Source organism: Erpetoichthys calabaricus, chromosome 8 (genome assembly GCF_900747795.2).
Source record: "Erpetoichthys calabaricus chromosome 8, fErpCal1.3, whole genome shotgun sequence".
NCBI classification, from domain to species: Eukaryota; Metazoa; Chordata; class Cladistia; order Polypteriformes; family Polypteridae; genus Erpetoichthys; species Erpetoichthys calabaricus.
Genome location: NC_041401.2, coordinates 34272072 through 34297604, shown reverse-complemented (window position 1 = coordinate 34297604; position 25533 = coordinate 34272072). Strand labels below are relative to the sequence as shown.

Below are 25533 nucleotides of genomic sequence, written 5' to 3'. Positions count from 1 at the left end.
GGACAAGGCTGCCCTAAGGGATGGATGGACATCCCAACCTGAAGAGATGATTCCTTACCTGGGCAGGAAGCCCCAAATAAATGAACAGGCATCCCGAACAGACATGTAGTAAATACCTTCCCTGGCTGGGATAAAAGAAGAAGACTGGGAAGGACTGTCACAGAGGCATATTTAATCCTTCCAGGCATTAAATGGCAGAAGCCCACCATATCCGCACCCATCCAGGAACCAGCAGGGAATGCCAAGAGTTGTAGTCCAGTAGCATAGCCCTGCTGGGGTCTGTGGGTGCCTCAATGGGGTGCTGCAGGTAGAGGTGTCCCCCAATTTATGGAACCTCCCTATGATCCGGAAGTGCTTCCATCGGGCAGTAGCCCTGGCACCGAAAGTACTCCCTGGTTCTCAATAAAAGGGACTGCACTCCCTTATCTAGGCGAGTTGGAGCTGGGAGGGAGGAAGGCAACACTCGGCTGTGTGCGGTGGTGAGAAGAGAGAGTATTGTGAAGAAAGAGAGAAAACCTGTGATTGTGCTTTTGTGTTACTTTGGAAGTATTGTGTTGAACAAACGCCTGCTTACTTGAACCTGGGATTGTGTAATTGTGTTTGGGGTTTGCTGACGGCCCAGTTCCATCACTATATATATATATATATATATATATATATACACAGTATGTATATATATATATATATATATATATATATATATATAATATATATATATATATATATATATTGTCACAAAAATGACCATAAGACGCTGAGAGGGTTTGGGGCAGCCACCTGTATAATTTTTCCCGGCTGCAAAACTGATTCCAAAGAACAGACATGTTCACACAACAGAGTCCAAAATAGAACTAACTTATTATGCACAAGATGGCAGCTTTAAATGCCAGTAGGGGAAGTGATGTCATCAGGACTGGAATCGGAAGTGACGTCGTTGGCTGCCCCAGAGCCGGGCGGGATTTCCCTAGAATGGTCTGCAAAAGATCGAGGGGGAGAATTAGTGCACTTCGCCACCCACTGGTCCAGCATGGAATTACATGTACTCAAGCCCTTTAGTTGTCTTCTAAACACATATGTGTGACAATATATATACACACTGTATATTGTCATACTGTATATATATATATATATATATATATATATATATATATACACATAGTGGTGCCTTGTACTTCGAAGTTAATTTGTTTCAGGAGGCCATTTGAACTCTGAATTATTTGAAGTCCGTAATAAAATGAAATTTGTGGTCGGCACACATAAACGCAGTGGATCGATGCTCGTCCTTTTAGCGCTTTGTTTATCCTTTTGTATATGTGTTGTTGTTTATCATAATGATATTCTCCAGGGCAAATAACATGAACAGCGAGCTGACTGTTACAGCTGAGTTTCTTCGCTTCCAAGACATCCTGGCAGGTAGGTGGCCCAGAGACAGGAGGCAGAAGCAGGGCTGGCGTGCTGGTGAGGCTATGGAGGTGGCCACACAAGCCACCTGTTCCTATTATTTTTCTCACCAACACAGGATCCCTCACAAATAAGATTGATGTATTGAAGCTACAGGTTGCAGTGAATAAGATTGGTAAGGACAGTTGCGTTTTGCTGATTACAGAGACCTGGCTTCATTCACTCATTCTGGATACAGCTTTCGATTTAGCAGGCCGCACAGTACATCAGCAGGACAGGATGAGAGACTCTGTTAAGAGTAAAGGGAGGGATGAGGGATTATGCCAATGTACTAACACTAAGACTGTACACAACAGATGATGTTACTCACTGTGCGCACAGTTCAAATGTAGAAGCATCGTTCAAACTTCTTATCATATTTCTCTCGAATTTAGCATTCAAACTCTGGAGCATTCAGAGTTAGAATCTTTCAAAGTACGAGGCACTACAGAATGATGAATCAAAAACAGGATTTTTTAAATTTTTTCAAATGTATTAAAAATAAAAAACTGCAATATCACATTGCCACAAGTATTAAGACCCTTTACTCTGCACTTGGTTGTTGCAGCGTATACAGCCTGGAGTGTTTTTGGGTATGAAATGGCAAGCTTCAAACACCAGGATTTTGGGATTTTCTTCCATTCTTCTTTGCAGATCCTCTTAAATTCTGTCAGGTTGCATGGACACTGTCAGTGGACCGCTATTTTCAGGTCTCTCCAGATGTGTTCGACTGGATTCAAGTCAAGGCTGAAGCTGAGCTACTCAAAGACATTCACAGAGTTGTCCCTAAGCCAGTCCATTGTTGTCTTTGCTTCGTGCCCTGCTGGAAGTCAGTCTGAGGTCCCTCGACCCTGACTCATAGTCCCCCACAGTATGATTGCTGCCACCACCAAGCTCCACTGTTAGAATGGTATGGTGCTGCTGATCAGCGGTACCTTGTTTCCTCTTGGTTTCGTCAGACCAGAAAGTCTTGTTTCTCACGGTCTGAGAGTCCTTTACATGCTTTTTTCACCCAGCAGGTTTCCATCTGTCTTTAACTGAAGATAGGCTTCTGTCTGGCAACACTCTCATTTATCCCAAAATGGTGGAGTGTTGCAGTATGGCTGTCCTTCTTTTTTTTACAGTCAATTGACTATTGGATTCTTGGTCACCCCTCTTATCAAAGTCATTTTTCCCCAATTACTCATGTTGGTTATACAGTCAAGAAAGAATTATGGTCTTTCTAAACTGATTCCATTTAAGAATTATGAATGTCACTGTACTTTTTGGAACCTTCAGGGCTGCAGAAATTTTTGGTAGCTTTCCTCAGATGTGTGCCTAAACACAGTCCTGTCTCTAAGGTCTGTAGGCCATTCCTTTGACCTACTGGCGTGGCTTTTGCTTAAGAGTGAGATCTTCTGTAGACAGATGTGTGACTTACCTAATCATGTGCAGTCTATTGAATTGACTACAGGTGGGCTCCAAACAAGTGTGGAAGTCGGCCCTAACAAAGACAGGCACAGTGACATCAGTGCTAAGCAAACACACACTTTTATTTCTTTCCTCTTGCCTTTATACAGCACAAAATGCCCACAAATCAGCCACAATAAGCTCACAATTATTGCTCAGTCCTTTTCCGTTCTCTTTCTTCTCTCTTTCTTTCCTTTTTCTACCACCTGCACTCCTCTCCTGCAAGCTTTGTCCTCTTCCTCCCGACTCTTTTATCCTCTTCCTTTATACCGCACCCAGAAGTGCTCCAGGTGTGCTCCAATTAGCTTCCGGAAGCTCCCCCATGTGTGATGGAATTGCTGTATGGGCACCTGGATGTACTGCAGATGTCCCCAGAAGTGCTACCGTCCAGGGCTCCACAATTGTCCAGGCACTCCCAGGTGGCAGCCACTGGCCCAGCATGGTTGAGCTTCCACTGTATTCGAGGGGAGTCACCCTCTCATGTTCCGAAGGAGGTATTGCTTCTCTCCCAGTCCTTCCATAAGAAAGGCGTCCTGGCCAGGCAAGGGCCCCAGCTGTCCGCCACACAACGGGATGCACCTGAGTCAAGGGTTTCAGAATGCCTGTGTCGATGTGATATTTCAGTTTTTATGATTAATAAATTTGCAAAAAATTCTAAAATCCCGTTATTACTTTGTCATCCTGAAATATTGGGTGTTACATGATGAGTTAATTGAAATAATTTCAGCATAATGTAGCAGCATAACAAAATATGAAAAAAGTGAAGGGTGTAAATTCTTTCTGAAGGTACTGCATATATAAGGTACTACTCTATATACAGTGATGTGAGAAATTGTTTGTCCCTTCCTGGTTTCCTCTATTATTCCAAATGTTTAACCCTGAAACAAAATCTAATATTAGATAAAGGGCAACTGAGTGAACAACTAACACTTTCTTTTTACTTATGCCATTTACTGAATGAACAAAGTTGTCCAACACCAGCTGGCTTGGTGTGAAAATGTAATTACTGTACCTCTAAGCTTATCAGCCCAGGTAAGGCAATTGTTACTTCTTACTCTCACTTGCCATTAAAACATCCTAAATGGACACAGGTGGTCTTCTCAGTGTGGAGCCAGGAGACCTAAATAGAGAGGGGTTGGGGCTCATACTATAAATATGAGAGAAATAAACTTCCTATCAATGTGTTTGAGCAGATGGGCAGGAGAGGGAATGAGGCATGAAAGGAGCAGAACAGGATAAATGGGACAAAAAGCTGAGCAGCACACTGGGCCGCAGGCAATGAAATGGACAGGCTGGAAGTGAGAAGGGAGCTCAGGGCAGCTCAGACAGGGCAGGCTAAAGAGCAGCTGCCAGTGGGATGGTGGGATTGGGAGCAGTGGCCAGCTGCTACCCACGGTGTGTGCGTCAATAGCACTTACCAGATTTTTTTAACGGTGTGTGGTACATGATAATATACAGTATACTGTATAGCCAGGGTCTCCTTAAGGCATGATTATCTGCAATGAGCATGTTTCCATAGTTGCCATTCCTCTTTAGTACTGACTTCATGAAAATATTTTATTGAATATATGTACTGTTTGATTTTTGTTTTCTCCAGCCTAATTCTAAAAATTCTGATTGCTCATGCTGTAAAAGATGTGCATGAGCTTATTTGTTTGCACACTTACCTCATTTGCTTATTTTGTACAAAACCCATGAATTGTTGAGAAAATTGCTTTTTTTTTCCAGTTTTTCTAATGTAAATCCATCAAATGTGCACATTGAGATATTAGAACATCCATCCATCCATTTTCCAACCCGCTGAATCCAAACACAGGGTCACGGGGGTCTGCTGGAGCCAATCCCAGCCAACACAGGGCACAAGGCAGGAACCAATCCAGGGCAGGGTGCCAACCCACCGCAGGATATTAGAACATTAGAAGATTAAAACAATTGTAACAAGAACATTCAGCCCTACAAGCTGGTCCATCCAATTTACATAGATTGTCCAAAATAACATCAATTCAAAGTCCCTTATGTCCTGCTCTCCACCACACTACTTGGTAATTTATTCCATGTCTATGATTGTTTGCGTGAAAAAAAACAAACTTTGAAATGTTTGTGCAAAATCTGCCCCTAGCAAGTTTTCAGCCATGCCCCCATGTTCTTGTTGAAGAATTTATTTTTAAGTAACAGCTGGGATGAGCGGTACTAATTCCCTTCATATAAACACTTCAATCATGTCACTTCCTAATCTCAGTGTGCTTCAACAGAAACGTTAATTCCTTCAAGGTCCTCTCATAGCTCATACCTCTTAGTCCTACAATTAGCCTAGTTGCTCTCCTCTAGAGTGTCTCTAGTGCTGATTGTGTCTTTTTTGTAACATGAAGACCAAAACTACACAGGTTCTTAAGCTATGGGTCGTGATTCACAATTTTAATCAATGGGAAAGGGTCACATATATTTTGCAGATTATCTTGTGATGGATAGCCATGGGAAGTTAAAGCAAATGCCACTGCTCCACTATGACTTGTGTCAGCGAATTTTCCAAGCGTAATGGGGATGATTGTTAGCCGACACAACTGAATGTCACTAGGAAATTCTGTGTCCTGAAGACACAAAAAAGACCAAAGCGGGTTGCAAAAAAAAGGTTAAGGACCACTTCAGGTAAGGCCTCACTCAAGCATAACCTCCCTTGACTTGTAGTCCACACATCATGCTATAAAACCTAACACCCTATTAGCTTTCTCGATTGCTTCTGTACACTGTCTTCATGTAAACAGAGTTGAGTCCACTGTGACTCCTAGGTCCTTCTCTTAAGGTGCGCTTTCAGGTATCAGACATCCCGTTGCATATTCAAATCTAACATTTTTACTTCCTATGTATAATACTTTATATTTCCTTACATACAATTTCATCTGCCACTAATTTCCCCAAATCCTGTGTGCTGTTCTGGTCCATCTGCAATGATTTGACTGAATCTAAATTATCTGCCCTTCCACTTAGTTTGGCGAAGTCTACAAACTTATCCCACTTGTTGATTATATTCTTGTCCTGATGTATGCATATTAAGAAGAACAACCAACATGTGAAGGACATCACTTTTAACATTGCGTAATTCTGAAAAATTTTCCCTCATCATAACCTTTGCTTCCTTTTAGACAATTTTGCACCCACCTACAGGCTGTGCCTTGAATTCCCACTTCTTTTACTTGGACACACACATAGCAACATGTCATTTCAAAGCGTTCAAGCTTAGTGAACACTGCACAAAGCTGCTTAATTGTTGTATGTAAATGTTGAGAAAGTTAAAGAATTTCTGGACCCATCTGGAAGTGCAATTCTAGCACTCACTGATTTCTTTATGTGAAAAGATTATCTACGCAGAAAAGAGTTGAGATGAAGTTCTTATTCAAGATCCTGGAAACAAAACAACGTGTTTCTTTGTCTGCCAAGATACCAGTTTTGCTCCCAGTTAAGGTATGGAGAAAGGTTTTACTTCATTGTCAAATACAGTAACCTGCAACAATAAGCAAATGAGGTGAAAATTGTCCCAACACTACAAAAAATGATTAAAGAATCTTCGAGACACAACATTTGAGTTGTCGCCAAAATGTTGCATTTCTAACATTCTTTCAGCATGGAAATAACCTTTATCTTTTTTATTTTGCAGATGCACAGATGCAATAACTTCTGCAAAGGTTGGTATTAACTGTACTCTAACAATTCTTTCAATCATCATACGAATGCATTTTAAACATTTTTTGACATCTGCCACTGACAAATTTGCATTGAATTTTCACTTTTACACAGTATTGGTTTTCCCATTTTTGTCAGGAGCTTCTTGAAATAAAGTAAATGTATGGGTTACACCAAGAGAGTAATTTGTTCCAAATATTCCTTTACTATAACCATAATCCACAAAGCAATGTTCTATAAAGCATAACTGTAGGTATATTTTAGTAAGTAGTACAATCTTTCTTTTGTCAGTTGGTTATAAGACAATATTTGTGCACTCTGCCTTACTGTGAAAGCAGTGACCCGGTAGACACACCTTTCCATCATTAGTTCCTTAAATTTCATCATTTGCAAATAGTTCTAAATTATAAGTGGTGTTAAAGGATTATTTTTTGTTATGCAAATTAATGCTGTTACAGTACATAAACTGTGCATATATGAATGTTATGCATTAATACAGTTAAAACACAAACAGAAGAACAGATTAAAGTACAGTGTTATTTTAAAAAAGATTTTGAAAACTTTGATTTTAGCAACCTCTCAAAGTAAGAGATATGTTAATGTGTTGGTTAAAAATAGCAAATAGTTTGTTAGAGAAGAACGCATGTAAACGTTTACAGTTATGCAGTTCAGTAGGGACTTTAAGCAGTCAAAGACGGTGTTTTACACAAAGTCATTCAGCTTTTGGTTTGCCTAAGTAAAAATGAAGCCTGCAGAAAGTTGGAGACAAACCAGCAACGCTGAGTACAAGGCAGGAACCCAGTGGGCCGGAATAAATATGAAAAGGTCACAATAACACTCTTCAAAAAAGCACCCAGAGGAATAAAAGACTGCTAAAAAAATCCATTCCAAGTTAAGATGAGTACCAGATATTAAATTATTTCCTAATCACCTTTGCGGTTTCATTGTCATTATCATTATAGTTATTTGTCATTATGGTGCCAGAAAGAAATCACAAAGTATTCTGTTTTACTTAGCTGCCTTTTTACTTTTCTGAGTTTCCAAATGTAATTGACCAAATTCACATTTAGGAATGCTCATCTTTTAATGCTCTGCTGCATGAAGTCTGATGTGCTGCTATAGTCCCACCCAAGAAGCCAAGACAAGTCTCAGCTGTGCTTCAATTCACTGGTCTCCTCTTCTTCGACTGAACGGTTAAGGCCAGGGATGAATTTTAAGAGCTGTCTCCTGACACTTCCTCTTTTCATTTTCCTAGGCAAAGTCCCAAATATGCTTGATGGAGCTGCTCCTTCCCACGAAGGTGACTTTCCGCCATTGCCAATCATGTTGATGCTTCTTGTCCTTGAAAGATGGGCCTTAATGCTTGTGGTGCTGCCTCGCCGAGAGAGGCACTCGTCATCCACACTGGCGCGTCTCTGTGGGTTTACTGATTCCTCAAAGACACACATCTGGTAGAGGCCATCGTCGCTGCCTTCCGTCATGAAACTGAGCTGACTGACACAGCTGCTGTCACTTGAAAACCTTTGCTTGGTTTGTGGTTGGTGAGCGAATGACAAAGTGCTTGGATCAAAGCAAGCACTTGGATACACTGGTGAGTCTGGCCCTTGAGAAGAGCATTCATTCAAGCAATCTGTAGCAGGAGTAAAAAAAAGAGGCTGTTATTAGTATATCTTCAAGGTGTAAAGGACCTTTGCAAAACTCCTTGAGACCATGGAAGGATTTGCTTTTATTTATAATATATTTTGTTCATTCTGCATTATGTCTTCATGTGATTACATGTAATTAATATTCAGTTCGATGCATTATTATATAGTGTGCCAGAGAAGCAAAGCTAGGAGAGACAGTGAGCCTGCTGCTACATATGAGGCACCTTCAGGGGTAGAATACCAAGATGGTCACCTTCTGCCATTGCCTGAAAAGGCTACCCTGTGACCCAAGGGCCTTGAGTTTAAGTTCTACTGCTTGAGTGTATTGCTGACTGTCCCAGAAGGCAGTGGTCAAAACCTATTCAGTTCATCATTAAACCTCAAATTCTGATTGACAAGATCAGGACAATTTGTACAGTGGCAAGGAACAGAATGTGGATTCTTTGGAATGACCTTTTTTTCTGGTTTAATTGATCATAAAATGTGATAAAATCTAATTTTCACCTAAGTCACAAGTATAGACAAAAACTACAGTATATGCTTAATCTTATAACACACAAACAATTATAATCTTTCATATTTTTATTGAACACATCCATCAAATTAACAGAGTGCTGTGGAAAAAGTAAGTGAACCCTTAGATTTAATTGGCAACAATAACCACTAAAATGAGATTCCAGGAGCTGCAGAGCAGAATTTTGGACCATTCCTCCTTGAAGTACTACTTCTGCTGCTCAGCTTTATTCTTAGGGTGTCTGGTGTAGAACAGCTGTCTTGAAGTGATTTCACAGTATCTCATGTCACACATGTGCACATGGGAGGCAGTCAGGGAGTTTAACTAAAGAGTTTGATAAGCCGGAACGGAAGTTGACGATAAGCACTAATGTCTCTTCTTCTTCCTCTGCAGACCCTCAGCAGAAAAGTCTTCCTAATTCTCTCACTTCGGCCTCCAGTACTGACCTCACTCTCTGCCCCTGGAGATGACCTCACTTCCGTTTCCTACCCCAAAACATGTCCTCCCTGCCATCCCTCTATAAAGCCAACCTACTGCAGGTACCATTTCGTTCCATGGTGGACTCAGTCTATTGAGAATACTCATGGTGTTACTATTTTGTTTACCAGTTTTTCAAGTATGTGGGGTGGCTTCCCCAAACGTATTTCTTTGTTTTGTCTCTTTCTTACTCTCCATTGGGTTAAGGCCATTGTTCTGCTGCATCACAGAACTTCTACTGACCTTTAGTTAGCAGAGAGCCACCCTGGCATTATCCTGAAAGATGCTTTGATAAACAGAGGGAATTAATTTTCTTGTTGATTATGGCAAGCTGTTCAAGCCTAGGGGCAGCAAAACAGCTTCAAATCATGATACTCCCTGGAGTGTAATTCACTGTTGGGATGATGTTTTCATGATGGTATGTGGTGCCCCTTTTTATGCCAATTATACTGCTGCATAGTCTCATGAACAATAAAACCTTAGTTTCATCAGTCTACAAAACATTTTTCCAGTGGCGTGGTGGAGTGTTAAGATGGTCTTTGGCAAATTTTTGGTGTGCAGTGATGTCCTGCCATTGACACCATGCCTGTTCAATATGTATGGAGATGTTAACCTGCTCCAATTGTTCCTTTAAAACTTTAGCTGTTACTGTTTTTTATTTATTTATTTTTTTAACATTTTGTTTGGTGCCTTTTGAGTCATCTAGGCTGGGTGCCCACTTTTAGGAAGAGTAGCCATAGCACTAAATCATCTCCATGTATACCCCATCTATTTAACTGTGAACTGACAAATATCTAAAGTCTTGAAATTACTTTGTAAGCCTTGCTAGCTTTATGCAAATCGGCATTTCTAAAATTGTAGTTCTTCTTGTGAACAGCAAACTCAAAATATCTGAGTCTTTTTTCTGATAGGTCAAAGAATCTCTAAACCACACCTCCAGTCTTCTTTCATTGGTTGGACTCCAAGTTTACTCACTCCTCACTCCAATTAGCTTTTGTTGAAGTCATCAGCCTAGGGGTTCACAGACTTTTTCCAGTCTACACTGTGAATGTTTGAATGATGTATGCAATTTGTACAAGAACAATACGATCATTTGTGCGTTGTTAATTGAGACAGATTGTGTTTATTTAGTATTGTAACTTTGATGAAGATCAGACTGTATTTTAAAACAAATTTATATGGTTAATTCGCAAGGGTTCACATCCTTTCTCTTTGTACTGTACATATTAACACACTCAGGGCCACTTTATTAGGCACGCCTTCTCGTTAATGTGAAGAGCCTTCTCCTGCAAAGAGCTGATTTTTTGGCTGAACCTCAAGCTACTGTATGGTCAAGCATTTAATTGTTGTTTGACTGGATGTTCATTTGTGCAAGGCTTTTAAAGTAAGGCTTTTACTTTGACAGTACATTTAATTTTTTTTTTTTTTAAATCGATTATCATTCTGGGAACTGTTAGGTTGTAATTGTTACAGGACAAGGGTACTGTGGTGCCCAATGCAATGGCACCATTGCACAGTTTCAGAGCCGTAACCAAATGACCAGGGAATGAGAGAATCGAGACACATACAATGATGACTGCTCAAAAAAAATTGAATTCTGGTTTGTTCCAGAGGTGCCAATAACTATTTACAGTAATGTCTTACAAATTACATACACAGTTCAATGCAAGAACATTAGCAAAAACAAGAAAAAGAAGGGCAGGCGCCATATACAATAATTACAGGGGCTCCACAGTAGGCAGTGTGGTTTAGAGGTTAAGGCTTTGGACATCAAACCTTGGTGCCGTGGGTTCAAATCCTGCTACTGGAACTGTGTGACCCTGAGCAACTCACTTGACCTGCCTGTTCTCCAGTTGGAACACCAAAAGAAATGGAACCAACTGTATCATAAATGTTATAAGCTGTCTTGGATAAAGGCATCAGCCAAATAAGTAAATGTAAATCCAAAGGAAAAAGTGACGACAAAAGTCTTTTCTTCCTCCTTCTTCTTTCACAGACAGTTCACGAAGGATGAACAGAAAAATAATCCAAAACAAAAAGTGAAATAATCAGCACTCACAACCACAGATTACTTCCACCCAAAAATATGAACAAATTGGAAGTAAACTGTCCTCACTAATATATACAAACTTAGGCACACTTCTCTCTGTTCTACCAATTCAGCATTAAAGAAGTATCTCCAAGCTCAAAGACGTCTCCTGGCAGTCTGCACTTCAGTTTTATACAGCTAACCTTCTTTCATTCCCAATCATTACACACATCTTCTGTGGTCCCCCAATTGCAAGTGTCATCAAGTCACACACCCTATGTTCTCCTCTAATCAGGTGTAGTTTTATTGTTTTAAGCCTCCACTTTCCCCCATCGTGCATGTTTGCAATCACATCATGATGCAGGTAAGTTATGCAGTGAACTTTCACTCCATATTTTCTTTCTCTATATGTGTGTTTTCTCTGCCGACAACCTTCTAAACTCAGAGCTCGGATCTTTTCTGACCCACAGCAGTTTTGAGCACAGGCTTTGCTGTTGGGCCACTTCAGTATGTAATAATGTAATGGCTTTGGACACATGCCTCAGCGTAGTGCTGATTTAAGCCCAGAGAAGCCATCTGACTCCAAATCAGTGGAGCGACTCGCGACAAGACACCTAATGCCAGTGCGATTTTGCCCCGCCACTGCATTCTCCCTCGCTAAAACAACAGGTAAGTAACTTTTACTGCTATAACTATTCTAACGTTCATGATAAGCTATTGATTTCCACAAGTGAAAAACTCAAAACAAAATACCGTATTTACCCATGTACCACGCGCACATTTTTTCCTGAAAATTAGCATTAGAAAATCAGGTGCGCGTCATACACGAGGAAATTTTTTTCTGTAATGTTTACTTCTTCTGCTTGGGCTCCCTCGCTCGCTCTCTCTCTCTCTTGCTCGTTCGCTCACGCTTTCTCTTTCTCTCTCTTGCTCGTTCATGTGCGCGCTCTCGCTCTCTCTCTCTTGCTCGTTCGCGCACGCTCTCTCACTCTTGTTCGTTCGCACGCGCTCTCTCTCTCTCATGCTTGTTTGCACACGCTCTCTCTCTCTCTCACGCTCGCTCGTGCGCTCTCTCTCTCTCTCTTGCTCGCACGCTGTCTCTCTCTCTTGCTCGTTCGCTCGCACTGTCTCTATCTCTCTCTCTCTCTATCACTCGCTCGTGCAGCCTCTCTGTCTCTCTTACTCATTCGCTCGCGCTCGCTCTCTCCCTCTCTCGCTTGCTCTTTCGCATTTCACGAAAAATGTACCCTAAATTCTTCCTATACAATCACAACGTGCGTCATACACGGGGAAAATTTTTTTCGTGATTTTCTTTGTAAAAATTAGGGTGCGTGTCCTACACGTGGGCGCGTGGTACACGAGTAGATACGGTATAACATAGTCAACAATTTCCAATAATTTATATCACTTAACTGAACAAGAGAGTCTTCAAATGCTTTTTGAACACATTGTGGGTTCAGAGTCAGAGTTTCAAATGGAGGTGTGCAGCTCTTTCCACCAGCCACATTGAAGAGTCAAAAAAGCCAAATTAAGTCCACTCTGATTCAATGTTCTGTAATAACACATGAAACTTCTAAGGGGTGAATACCTTTTATAGGCACTGCTTACAGATATGCACACTTGTGTGTGTGTGTGTGTCTGCTTTGAGAGCCTGTTTTTAGTTTAGGGCTATTGGGGGATGATTACTGTTGCCCTTATTTTTTATGTTTGCATTGGTGTTTTACTTTTTGTGAGCTTCACCATATCAAATTCCAGGTAGCAGACATTTTTAATGGCAATGTAGATTTTCTTACTTTCTTGACTTCCTCGAAGAATACTTATGATTGGGAGCCACTAACATGCACAAATCATGCTTGTTCAGGTAGAAGCTTTTACTCCCAATTAATGCAGAATACAGACATGTAGTTCATGTACAATGGCATGTGTGTATCGGCCCATATCTAGTGTCTCACATTAAGCCTTTGGGTTAAAAGAAGGCAGAGAATGATATGCACCATACATACAAATTCAGAGTTTAGATTTGATTTTGTGTTCTTCATTTGTGCAACTCCCAGTACATTCTATGTGTATTTATTACACAGGTTACATATAAAAAGCTGTTCTGTTTTAAAGTCCTGATCTTACATGTAAATCTGAAATGATCTTTTATGTGCAGTGTGTTAACTGCATATACTGTACATGCATTTGAATTCTTCTCACATATTGTTTCACTCTATGCAAATATATAAACTGCTGATGGCAACAATGAGAGTCACTGATGCAAAATATATTGTGGTTTCCAGAAACTGTCGGCCCTTACCCTGTAAAAGGCGTTGTTCTTTTAACACCAGCGACTCCAACTCCACCCATTTCTCATGCAGGCTTTTCTGTGGGCAGAAAGATTTGTGCATTAAACTATAAGCCAAGCTTGTGAGGAGACTCGAGCACAGCTATGTTATCATTGGTCAAAGGGGAGCCTTTATAGCACTATAAATCTTCTCTGCATAGTACAGTGCATTTAAAAGAAAGAAGACTGCAAACAAAGCACACAGAACAGCCTTTAAGAGCAGAAAGGAAACAATTTGGTCTTCTGAAACAACTGAGCTTTAAATTCTTTGGAATGTTTGCTTTATTATTTTAAGGTCATAAACTGCTTCCTTCACTGAAATTGCCAAATAATGAATGGAAAACCATTGGTAGTAATAAAAGCTGAGAGAAATTTCAAAGAAAGCAAACATACCTTGAGCATTCGGAGCTTGGCCTTCAGTTCAGTTCTTTTCATGTCTGCTCCATTAATAGTTTCCAACCTGAAAAATATTGTCTGTTTAGTATAAAAAAAGTTTTAGAATGGACTGGAGTCTACTGAGCCACCCTCTGTGGGAAAGACAACAGTTAGGATGGTGACAGATTGGCATTGAAATGGCACTCCCTAGCAGAAGACAAGAAACTGGGCAACACAGCGGTGAATGACTGTGGGATGGATAGATAGATAGATAGATAGATAGATAGATAGATAGATAGATAGATAGATAGATAGATAGATAGATAGATAGATAGATAGATAGATAGATAGATAGATAGATAGATAGATAGATAGATAGATAGATAGATATTTTTAACTATGGCTGTCTTTAAGCATGATATAATGGTGTTCATTACTATTGTCTCTTAGGGAATCCAGGTTCAACTCCACAACTAGTACAGATGAGATAATGAGCCATCACATAACATAAGATAAAATAATAATCTTAGTCCCACCTAGTCCAGTTTAAGGTTGTGAGGGGCTGGATCTTATCCAGACAACCTCAGTCTTCCTGATCGACTCACCCACAGTACCAGTTTCAAATCACCAGTTAACCTATCATGCATGTCATTTGGAGGAAGACCAGAGCGCTTGGAGAAAACCCCATGACAAGTCCAAACTCCACATAGACAATGACCAGACAGAGGATTTGAAACCAAGACTCTGCACCTGGAAAGCAGCAGCAGTAACTGCCATGTCACTGTGCCTCACCGAGTCAACGACAGCTAAGAGAAATGAATTATGAGTGTCTGCCGGAAACTTAGCTGTAAGAGCAGAAACAGTGGCAGCATTTCTTTGCAAGTGTAATTACGTGATGGCCAGTACTCTCTCATCTCTTAATGTATGGGACTAAGTTGCCACCAGCTGGACACTTTATGATTCACGTCCAGTACAGTATGTTATCCCTCATACGACACACTTTTTATCAGTTATTTGCCAACATTGTCCTTCCTTACCTTAAACAGTTAACAGAGGCTTTGATCAAGTCCACAATGTGCTGATGGCTGGATCTTTCAACACTGATGCCATTGATATTTACAATAATTTCACCTGATCAAACCAGAAAAAAAAGCACAGATGTCAACATCTGATGGACACAACCAGAACCTAATAAGACAGTTCCAGAAAGTAGCACGGAATAATAAAATTTAAAAAAAAACAAACACCCACTGAAAAAGGAAGTGAAAGTGGGCTAATTACCGGTTGTGAGACCTGCAGCCTCTGCCGGGCTGTTTTCATTCACTTTGCAGATAAAAGTGTAGAATGGTGCAGAATGGGTGCCTTGCTGTGGAGATTCGTGTGTCTGAAAATGAAGAAAATAATTGAACAATTAGCCTGAGGCAGACATGCCTGTGGGACTGCATGGATTCATTGTTGAATGTGTGGCACAGCACCTCACCAACTTTGACCAAAGTAATAACAGCAGCATTAACCCTTTGCAGTCTACCCCTGACAAATATGAGCTCCACCTACAGTATGTTCTTCATGTCTGAGCCTGTTAGTATCTGCAGTTTCAGTCCTTTTCAGTCTATCACATATACAGAGATTGGCTGTAGCCGAGCACCTAAAGTTTAAAGCTGTTTGTGCTGACTCTGCCTAAGAGCTTGAAAGATGCAAGCATCAGACAATCCATCCATTTTGTGAACCTGCCTTGAGTTTTTAGGACTATGGGAAAGCCCTGGGGACAAGGCAGGAATCAGTCCTGGATGGGACACCAGTCTGTCATGTAAACAAGTAGAGGAATTTCAGGAAGACTTGAGGACATTACTAAAAACGCTAAGGTAGTACTCCTGAGACATTCCTGAAATTAATCCCAGATTCATTGTTTTATTACAGGTTTGCAGTTCCCACCCGGTATCTCTGAACATTGCAGGTTCATTTTTGAAGAAATCACTTTCGGACAAGGAGGAATCCCCAAGCTTCAAGGTAAGTCCATATTTGACTTATTGATCATGTGGCTGGAGAGTGGTGATGCAAGCAAGAATTTCAATGTATTCTGCTTGTACAGAAGCTGAAGTTTACAATACATCATGTACCAAAAGTAATGAGCAAATTGTTTTACCATTCAATAAAGTTATAAATAGGATTCTACAATACTGGTCAATTGTCATCAGTTGTAAAGTTTGTTCCTGTGAGAAAGTGTCTTCTATTTATTTCAAAAGGTTTTCTTTAACAATTTTATGAAAAAATGCTTATGTTTTGCCTATTGTGTGTATATTTGACGTTTGCATTAACAACACAAGTAACAAGTAAGATTTTTTTCATGGATGTTTTTATATTGTTTGCTGCAGTCCAGTGCTGGTCTCCATAGAGCACCCGCTCTGTCAGAAACTTTATCTCCATCAAAACATAGCATTAAACGTTTTTCTTGGCCATCACTACATGCCACATGGAGTTCAAACACATAGGACAGGATGTTTCAAATCCTTTAACTGGATTCACTGAGGTTTTGATATGTGGCAGACACTTCTCAAGGGTCATCAGCTGGGCAACCCTCCTTCTCAGAGGTTGCATTGGTTTAAGCCCACTACATCTCCAGAAGGCTCAACTGTGCACCATGGCATCTCGGGTGCAGTCACCTTTCATATCTGACCACCCATAGATACCTAAAGATCATTTTGGGGCCCAGCTGCAGTCATTCCTCTTCATCCATAACCAGTGGCCATTTCTCTCAGTGGTCTCTGAAAGCTGTTTTTAGCTTGCTGCTGACTCTGGCCTCAGCCTCCAAAAACCCCTTTAGCAATCTGACTGTGAAAGCAGCCACAAATCCTCTAATGGAAGAATCTGCACTTTCCATCCATGCTGCTTAGCATCTGTAGTCAAATCAGCATGTCTTAGATGTTTCTGCTGAAATGCCATGCAAACTAAATCTTCTTGGGGCACTGAGATCAGTGCAGCTTTCAGAGTGCTAAACAACAAGACTAATCCGAGGGTTGCAGTGCCTAACACTGGTGGAAATATTAAACTTTTATCAAGGTCAACAGTCATACTCCATTCACCAGCTGGTTCCAGTATGCTTGTCACCAATTGTGTCAACACAGGAGGCACTTGACTGTCCTTGCCAGACAAAGCAGATCCTAGTTGTTCAAGTCATAGGGGGCATTGAGTTGTTCGTCAGCCTTTGCTTCTCCAAAATGGATGCCAAACATCTAAGAGCCTTGTTGTGCCTCCATGTGTATCTTCTTTGAGTGAGGCTCACGCTGCACCATGAGGTTTGCTATCATTTGCACATCATATATTAAACAAAAAATATCATTTTTGGATGGAGTATCCCTTGAAGCTGGCATCAGTTTGACCAGTTGTCTTAGATAAGGCTGCAGTGACAAATGATGTGAAGTGTAGATGGTGACAACATGATGCCCAAGATCATTTAAAGATCCATCCATCCTCTGCACCCACCTTTTCCATGAAAGTCTCATAGGCAACATCTGGAACAATTACATAAAACTTGACCTGAGACCCTGAAGGATGTCCCCTCAGTGAGTGAACAGAATGAGATCTGAACCCAGGTCCTCAGAGCTGTCAGGCTGCTGTGCAGCCCACCCCACCATGCTTTAGACATACTGTAGAGAATTACATTTTAATGGCAAAGGAGGAAAGTCCTTACCTGAATTTCAAACCCAAAGGTTTCATTGTCTTGTTTTTCTAAAATGAAGGTCGTCCTAGGCAACAGAAAAAAAATAAAAATAAACTGATGTTAATGACGTGACCAACTTCCTGTCAGTAGCACGCACGCTGATAGCCCTTATTTCCGGAGTGTGCCTTGCCTCGATGTTTCAAGTGATTTTTCTCATAGCCCGTGTACCAGCATGCAGCTTAAAAAAAAACACCTTTGGTTGGTTGAGGAAAGCCTGATGCCTTCAGCTTTCTCGAGCATTAGGTTATTAGTCTATCTGCTTGTTAAATTGCAGAAATGCTGGTCCTTTAAGTGTTTACTTATTAGAAGCTAATCTAACGAATATGGTCTGAAAATAAACAAGGATAATTTTAGCATGGCCACAGAAGGGCAGACGTCATATGAATTAAAGCAGCACTGGTTACTTGTGGCAGCTAAAATGTATTGAATTTAAAATCTTAGCATGACATTCTCAAACGTCTGTCCTGACAGCATTGGGCTCCAGTCCATCACAGGGACTGTTTGCACACACAGCCACACAAGCTAATTTACAATCATCAAGCAGCCTAAGCTTGAAGTTCTAAGAATGTTGTAGGGATGCAAACTCTAAGCTGACATCAACTTGGCGTGGAATTCCAGTCCACAGCTCACTGGGTGGCAATGCAAGTTACGTGCCATTGTGCCATCCTTGTTTAAAAGCATCGTTGGTTCATTTGACTAGAATGAACTATGAGCAAGTGTGATGTCTGTATTGTAACACACTATAACATTCAGAAATCTGCTTGATCCAATTCAGATCTCCTGGTGGCTGGAGCCTATCCTGGCAGCACTGAGCAGAAGGCTGGAAACAAATGGGTGCCAGTTCACACACACATACACCCCCTAAACTTCACATTTTTGGAGGGATGTGGGAGGAAAATCCACAGAGATACAGGGAGAACATGCAGACTTCACATGGACAGCGTATGGGTGTGGGATTTGAACTCGGGTCACCATATCCATGAAGCAGCAGCGATGGTAATCACTGCACCACTGAATGTCAAACTTCTTTTTGTAGATTATGGAATTTTCAACTATATTTAAGTTGAATGCAGCCCCAGACCTAAGAAAAGTGGCAAGTTTTTATCTGTGAGGACTTGATGGAACTGAATATTAATGGTAGTGTGACACATATTCCATAATTACAATCGTTGAGAAAAATGTACATTGTTTTGGCGGAGTGGTGGCTCTGAGGCTAGGGATCTGCACTGACAATCGGAAGGTTGCCGGTTCAAATCCCGTAAATGCCAGTAGGGACTCTGTTCTGTTGGGCCCTTGAGCAAGGCCCTTAACCTGCAATTGCTGAGCGCTTTGAGTAGTGAGAAAAGCGCTATATAAATGCAAAGAATTATTGTTATATATAAGTATGCTACTTTAGGGGGGCATTTCTTGACACAATATAACTGCCCACTCAATGGAGCTTATGATTGGCCTCTAGCCTTTTGCCTCCATTCATCCTCTATACCCTTCAACTCTTGGACCCTTGTCCTTCAGCCTACACGCATGCTTAAGGGGACTTTTTGGAATCCCTCATTCCAGCCAGATGTAGATTTTTAAGTTTCCTTGAGGCTTGGTAGCAAAAATTTAAAACATTGTTCTCCACAACCCAGTCCCATTGTGCATTTCTAATATGTATGTTATTATTGTCATGTGTATTTTCCAAAGTGGACTGGATGGCCATACTGTACATGAAGAGCTGATGAACATGACAATTAATTCAATATACAATGCAAATGTTGGCACTATACAGCTATAGCTAAAGGCTATATGAGCTTTCAAATGCTAAAGCCACTATACTTTATATAAAGTGTGCATCCACCTATACAGTTATAATGATATACTGGCTGGGTTCAGAGGCTTTATAGGATTAGTCATTCAAACTATTCATTTTTTATTCTTCACCCTAACATGGATAAGATCTCAGGGAAGATGGGATTTCCAACCACTCTTGTTTCCTTCACTTAATTAACCTAGGTAAGCTCCTAATGCTACATCCACACTACTACATATTCAGTGTAAAATGCAGTCATTTATCTCCGTTTTTGCCTTTTGTCCACAGAACCCCAGTGTTTTCAGCTGTAGAAAGTGCTCTCCAGAGTCTGCATACTAGTGAAAACACTGGCTCGACATTGCAATGTGGACGACTGGAATTGTAGACTTTTGAAAAATGCAGAATCTCTTCACGCTGTGATTTGTTTGTGCTTATTAAGTAGCCCTTCCCTGATTGGATTCTGCTCATTACAACACCTCATTCACTGATTGGTCATCCTTCACACAAGAAAACTACATATATTGCAACATAACGGGCACAGAAGAGTTGCTTTCAATGGTGCTTGTTGTGTTGCTTACCTGTATGCATCTAAATTGCATTTTGTACAATTTGAATGTTGCATACATGCATGCGCAAAACGTAAATGATTTAGCAGTCACTATAGTTTTGTGATAAATCCCATGGCTTCCCTTCAAGGATTTTTTCGCCAATACACGCATGCCCATGTCATGCTGTATGCGTTTTCGGTTATTTTGGTGTATTCAGTGATATTTTTGTAAACAATGCCAATATATTAGTGTGGATGGAGAATGATTCTGTTACAATGAGAATATACTAGTGTGGATGGAGAATGATTTTGCTTTAAACTGCCTTTTTTAAATGAAAACCTAGTGGCATGGACATAGTCTACGTTAACAGAAGTGGACAACCCAATAAATAATTTCCAACTTGAACCTGACCTCAAGAGATGACCAATTCACCAATTCATTTGCTATATTCACGTACTCTGGAGATGGTCACAGTGCTGAGGAGATTGTCCATCCACTAATGAATGTCCTATTCCTGCTTTTCATAGGTAAAGTTCCAGGATGGACAATCCCAAGGGTACCTGGCACTGTTCATCCACCAGCTCAGTTTCTATGTTTGCTTCTTCTGCAGTAGAGAAGATTGCCTATCCACATATGTATTTTTTTAGTGGATTGGTTATTCTCATTAAACACATAACTTCCTTGTGTGTTTATCTGTGTAGTTTTATCATTTGCACCAGATTTTCCAATAATGTTAAGTAACTGATCATGACTGCCACCCTGAATTATTTCTAATGACCACATGGACAGAAGAAAGTATTTCAGGGCCTCAACCTAAAATTAAAGACACAAACATCATATCTCACTCTGAGGAAACATATTTACATGTCACAATGTTTTTGATAGGCATCTTAGATAAGGAAGCCATTAAACAATCTTTTTCTCACAGAATTTCACTCAAATTGTGTTTAGGCCTGCATTAAGAGCTTGACATTGACATTTTTCCAGCTTATATTGATTTTGTCTTTTAAACTTCTGGATGTTCAGCATCACTTATATGACAAAAACATTGTAACTTAAAGAGATGTGTGATTTATAATGCAGCAGACTGAGTGACTGTTATGTTAGATTAGATTAGATTCAGTTAATTTTAAAGGAAGAAGCTTTCCTTTTTGTGTTATTGGGGTTTGGGCCCAGCATTCCACCCGCTAAAATCCCACTTCTGACTCACTATGTTATGTAAACTCCTGAAGTCCAGCATTGATTTTAATTTAATCTATCCTGCTATTTGAATATGTTCTTCATTTAATCTATAATTTAATCCTGAACATAAAACAATCTTCCTAAATATGTACCTGCGCTAGATATTACTGGATATAATTCTTTTTTTTTAATAATTCTTTACATTTATATAGCGCTTTTCACACCACTCAAAGCACTCAGCAATTGCAGGTTAAGGGCCTTGCTCAAGGGCCCAACAGAGCAGGGTCCCTATTGGCATTTACGGGATTTGAACCGGCAACCTTCCGATTGCCAGTGGAGATCCCCAGCCTCAGAGCCACCACTCCACCGATATGGGAAATATTCAAAACCATGAGCTGTTTACCTTGGAGTGTCAGGAAAATCCGTCGGAGGGTTAAACTGGCAGTGCAATAGCTGAAACAAATGAAACAAAAAGTTATGGTGAGCACAGTTAATCTTGATTAAAATCTGGGAGTTACGAGCAAATATTTGTGTGGAGTCTTAAATTAGAATAGATGAGGCCATGAAAGAGCAAAAGTGGCTGCTGCTTCCACTTTACAAAAGTGACATTAGTACTAGCCACTTTGATAAAAGACACTGCCTGCATCTAACCGACTACGTGTTTTTGATAAGCAAGGAGGTCAAGGTACATCTAGTTGAGCTGAGAAGGAGCCATAATACCAAAAAAAGCCTTTCAGTAGGCAGGGATTTTGTTTTCAGCTTAAACAAGTGAAAGAACCTTCAGGGCAGTGGATCAAATAAAAACATGGCTTAGCTGACTAAGGGATGTGCTCTGCACAGTGAGAACCTGCTTAAATTACATCTCTTAGCAAACTCGGCAAAAAACAAAGGTCTTTTCTAGTTGATGAAAGAATACTGTCACTGCGTCTGTAATATCCGTTACAGATATCTGCTACCACATCTCTTTATCTTATGGAAAAGAGAGCACTTAAAATTCATCTGGGTGTTTAGTCATTTTGAAAGACTTGTTAGAGATGTATGCAAGGGTCTACCTCTATCATATACGCCTTTCTTATCTATATATCTTTATCATGTAGTGCCTTTCTTCTCCATCTGTTTGTCCACGTATCTCTCTCTCTTATCATTCACCAGAAGGAGGTTGTTGTTCATTATAATATCTATCTATCTATCTATCTATCTATCTATCTATCTATCTATCTATCTATCTATCTATCTATCTATCGTACTTCACTTCATACCAATTTCTCTCTCTCTATATATATATATATATTTATATATACTGTATATACTGTACAGAATATCCACCCATCCTCTGTTTATTCAGAGCAGAGTCATGTGGAAGCAGCAGCCTAGCATCAAGCACCAGTCCTGGGCGTCAGTCCAATGCAGAGTCACACACAGCCACACACAGGCATCAGGGTCCGATTTAACATTGCCAGATCACCTAATCTGCACATCTTTAGACTGTAGGAGGAAACCAGAGGTAACTCATGTGGACCTGGGTAGAACATGCAAACTCCATGCAGAGAGCACCCAAAACATGAAGCAGTGGCACTGCCTAGTTTGTGAGACTTGTTAGAGATTGCAGAGACTGCAGCCTCCTTTATCTGTCTACATTTATCTGCCTTGCGAGTTTCTGTGCCTTGCACTGTTTGTCATAAAGCACTATCAGAATTTACATTATTTATCTATTCTATTAAACTTGTTAGAGTCTTGCAGGATTATAGACACCTTCCTAACAGCATCAGACAGAAGGTAGAAATCAGCCCAGAATGGGGCCAAGGGCCCATTACAACATCCACGCAGAGACATCCCCGCTCATTTCTACTGAGCCGAGATTGACCATCCTTGATTGTTAAGAACTGATACAGGAGAACATTCAGCATTTCTCTGCATACAGTCAAAAAGCTTGAAATCACATGCACAAACATTATATATATAATTATTAGTATTGATCATATATATTAGTGTAAATAAATAATTAGTATATAAATAATCATTTGGCTAACACGTTCATCCAAGGTGACTTACTACATCTGAGATACAATTAGCTACAGTTCGCTTGTTTTTCCAGTTGGGGCACAGGTAGGTGAAGTGACCTGTTCCTGGTCACATGGTGTCAAAAGTGTGTTCTGAGCCCACAACTTCAGGGTTTGATGTCCAAAGCCTTAACGAGCACACACACACGTATATGGAGAGAGACCGAGCAAGTGAGTGAGAGGTTGAGTGCTCATGTACGCTTGTATATGTAACACATGCACTGTGTTAGGCACTCATATGCTCAACTCACGTTTTCCACTACAGAGCCAAAAGCCAAAGCCATTCTTTGCAGCATCCATCAAACACATGGACCATCCCAGAATGGATGGGATGCCGATTGAGTGCAGGACACGTTCGCACACAGATCTACACACACTCCCGCATTAGCAGCACAACTGAAAGTCACCAATAAGCCTAACATCTAGAGGACATCTTTTAAATGTAAGAGTAAACCAGGTGTCAAGAGACATCATGCTAATTATAAACAGGCTGAAAACTGATCCCAGTTCCTTGAAGCTGTGTGACATTAAGCACAGCACCACCATGTTGCCTGATTTACATATACTGTACATACAAATAGCATAAGTTAAATTTTTTTATATAAATAAACAAAGCTCTTGGGGATACTTTTCATTTTTAACAAATTACAAACTAATCATTTTATTTCAGTAGATCTGTCCTAAGCCTTCAAGTATATATTTTGCACATTTAAATATGCCAAATATAATACTTAAACTACTGATGTAAAACTTTGCCATCTCTCAGTGCAGTTTTTATTTATTACACTTTGATCTTGTTTCCACATCTTTTTCAGTTGCGGGTTTTGCATAAACTAAAGACAAAGTCTAACATGCTTAGGCTCTTTGTACAGAAACAGACATAAAATAAGCAAAGTCTGCCGCGCGGACAGACAGCTCACCGGCCGGCGCCCTCTTGGCAAGGTTCCAAGTGATGTGACCAGGTTCTGAAGTTGCTTGTTGTCATTTTCTTCATTCGAATTCGAATCAAAATACAACGAACTTCTTGTCTTGTGCACGTTTCCCATAATATAATTCTCATTTCGAAATTCCCTTATAAAGCGCCTCAAAGTCATTTTCAGGGGCCCGCTGATTAACTCGGCAGCACAGCTTTGAGTGACTTGTAAAGCTCTGCGCGCCTCGCCTGCAGACAAAATGTGTCAAAACGGAAATCCAAGCCATGTGACCCTTTTTGTGGGTTTTAGGTTTAACTGCAGGGTGAACTTAACTTGTGCCCATCGTTGGAGCTTACGATGTTTGCATAAGCTTTTGTCTCCATTTTTTTCTTTTTTTTATGCTTCTTTGCTGATTTTGGGACATTAGGGGAATCTGCCTCTGCTCCTTTTGTAATTGTTTTGTGCTGGGAGATCTGTTTGCCTTTTGGTCTGTCAGACAGCAGAAATGTGCAGAATATTCATTTGTGGTCTGCTGCACCTGTTTCCTTAGTCTCTTTAAGAAACAGGAACAGTCGACCTCCTACAGTTTGAACAGGCCAGTCTCATGTCAATGCTGGGCGCGACACACAGAAGCCACTTTCAGAAGACCCGCTTGCCATTTTAAGCACAGTCAGTTCTTAAAATGGCTTTGTTGCTCAAGTAGGTAAAATAATAGTTGATGCAATTGGGGCCTGATGTAGAGTGTGTCCTACTAGCTAAAGCCACGGACCTTAAACTTCAAGGCTGCCAGCTAATTCCCCACCACTAACACAAGGTGTGACCCACAGCAAGGTACTTAACCTGCCAGAACCCAGTTGTATATCTGCATGCACTGACCAGCCACATTATTAGGTACTTTATTAGGTGCTAGTACCGGGATGGACCCCCTTTAACCTTCAGAACTGGCTTAATTCTTCAAGACATGAATTCCGCAAGGTGCTAAAAACATTCCTCAGGGATTTGGGTCCATATTGACATGATAGCATCTCACAGTTGCTCCAGATTTGTCAGCTGCACATCCATGATGTGAATCTCCTGTTCCACCACATACCAAAGTGGCTCTGTTGGATCGAGATCTGGTGACTGTGGATGCCAAGTTGAGTACAGTGAACTCATTGTTACAATCAAGAAACCAGATTGAAATTAATTGAGATTTGTGACGTGGTGCATTATCCTGCTGGAAGTAGCCATCAGAAGACGGGTACACTGTGTTCATAAAGGGATGGACATGGTCAGCAACAATACTCATGTAGGGTGTGCCATTTAAATGATGCTCAATTGTCACTAATGGGTTCAAAGTTTGCCAAGAAAATATCCCCCACACCATTACACCACCACCACTAGCCTGA

At 40.5% G+C, this 25533-nt stretch overlaps 1 protein-coding gene across 1 annotated transcript; it reads right to left on the bottom strand.

Annotated features, from left to right (window-relative positions):
- Window positions 1-7084: 7084 nt before the first annotated feature.
- On the bottom strand, window positions 7085-24637 carry LOC114655450 (cytohesin-interacting protein-like). The gene is made up of 8 exons (XM_028806450.2): window positions 24152-24637; window positions 21575-21624; window positions 17623-17677; window positions 15216-15318; window positions 14972-15065; window positions 13953-14019; window positions 13533-13599; window positions 7085-8197 (listed from the first exon to the last, which is right to left on the bottom strand). Exons 1-8 carry the CDS (start codon window positions 24323-24325, stop codon window positions 7716-7718), a joined length of 1092 nt encoding a protein of 363 aa, XP_028662283.1. The 5' UTR covers window positions 24326-24637; the 3' UTR covers window positions 7085-7715.
- Window positions 24638-25533: the final 896 nt, after the last annotated feature.

Excerpts from the sequence above, each read along its gene's own strand:
- LOC114655450 (XM_028806450.2), bottom strand. The coding sequence starts at position 24,325 with ATGACTTTGAGGCGCTTTATAAGGGAATTTCGAAATGAGAATTATATT. Across the intron at positions 21,625-24,151 it reads TGCCAAGAGGGCGCCGGCCG|CTATTGCACTGCCAGTTTAA; the intron begins GTGAGCTGTCTG and ends CATTTGTTTCAG. Across the intron at positions 13,600-13,952 it reads CCAAGCTCCGAATGCTCAAG|AAAAGCCTGCATGAGAAATG; the intron begins GTATGTTTGCTT and ends TTCTGCCCACAG.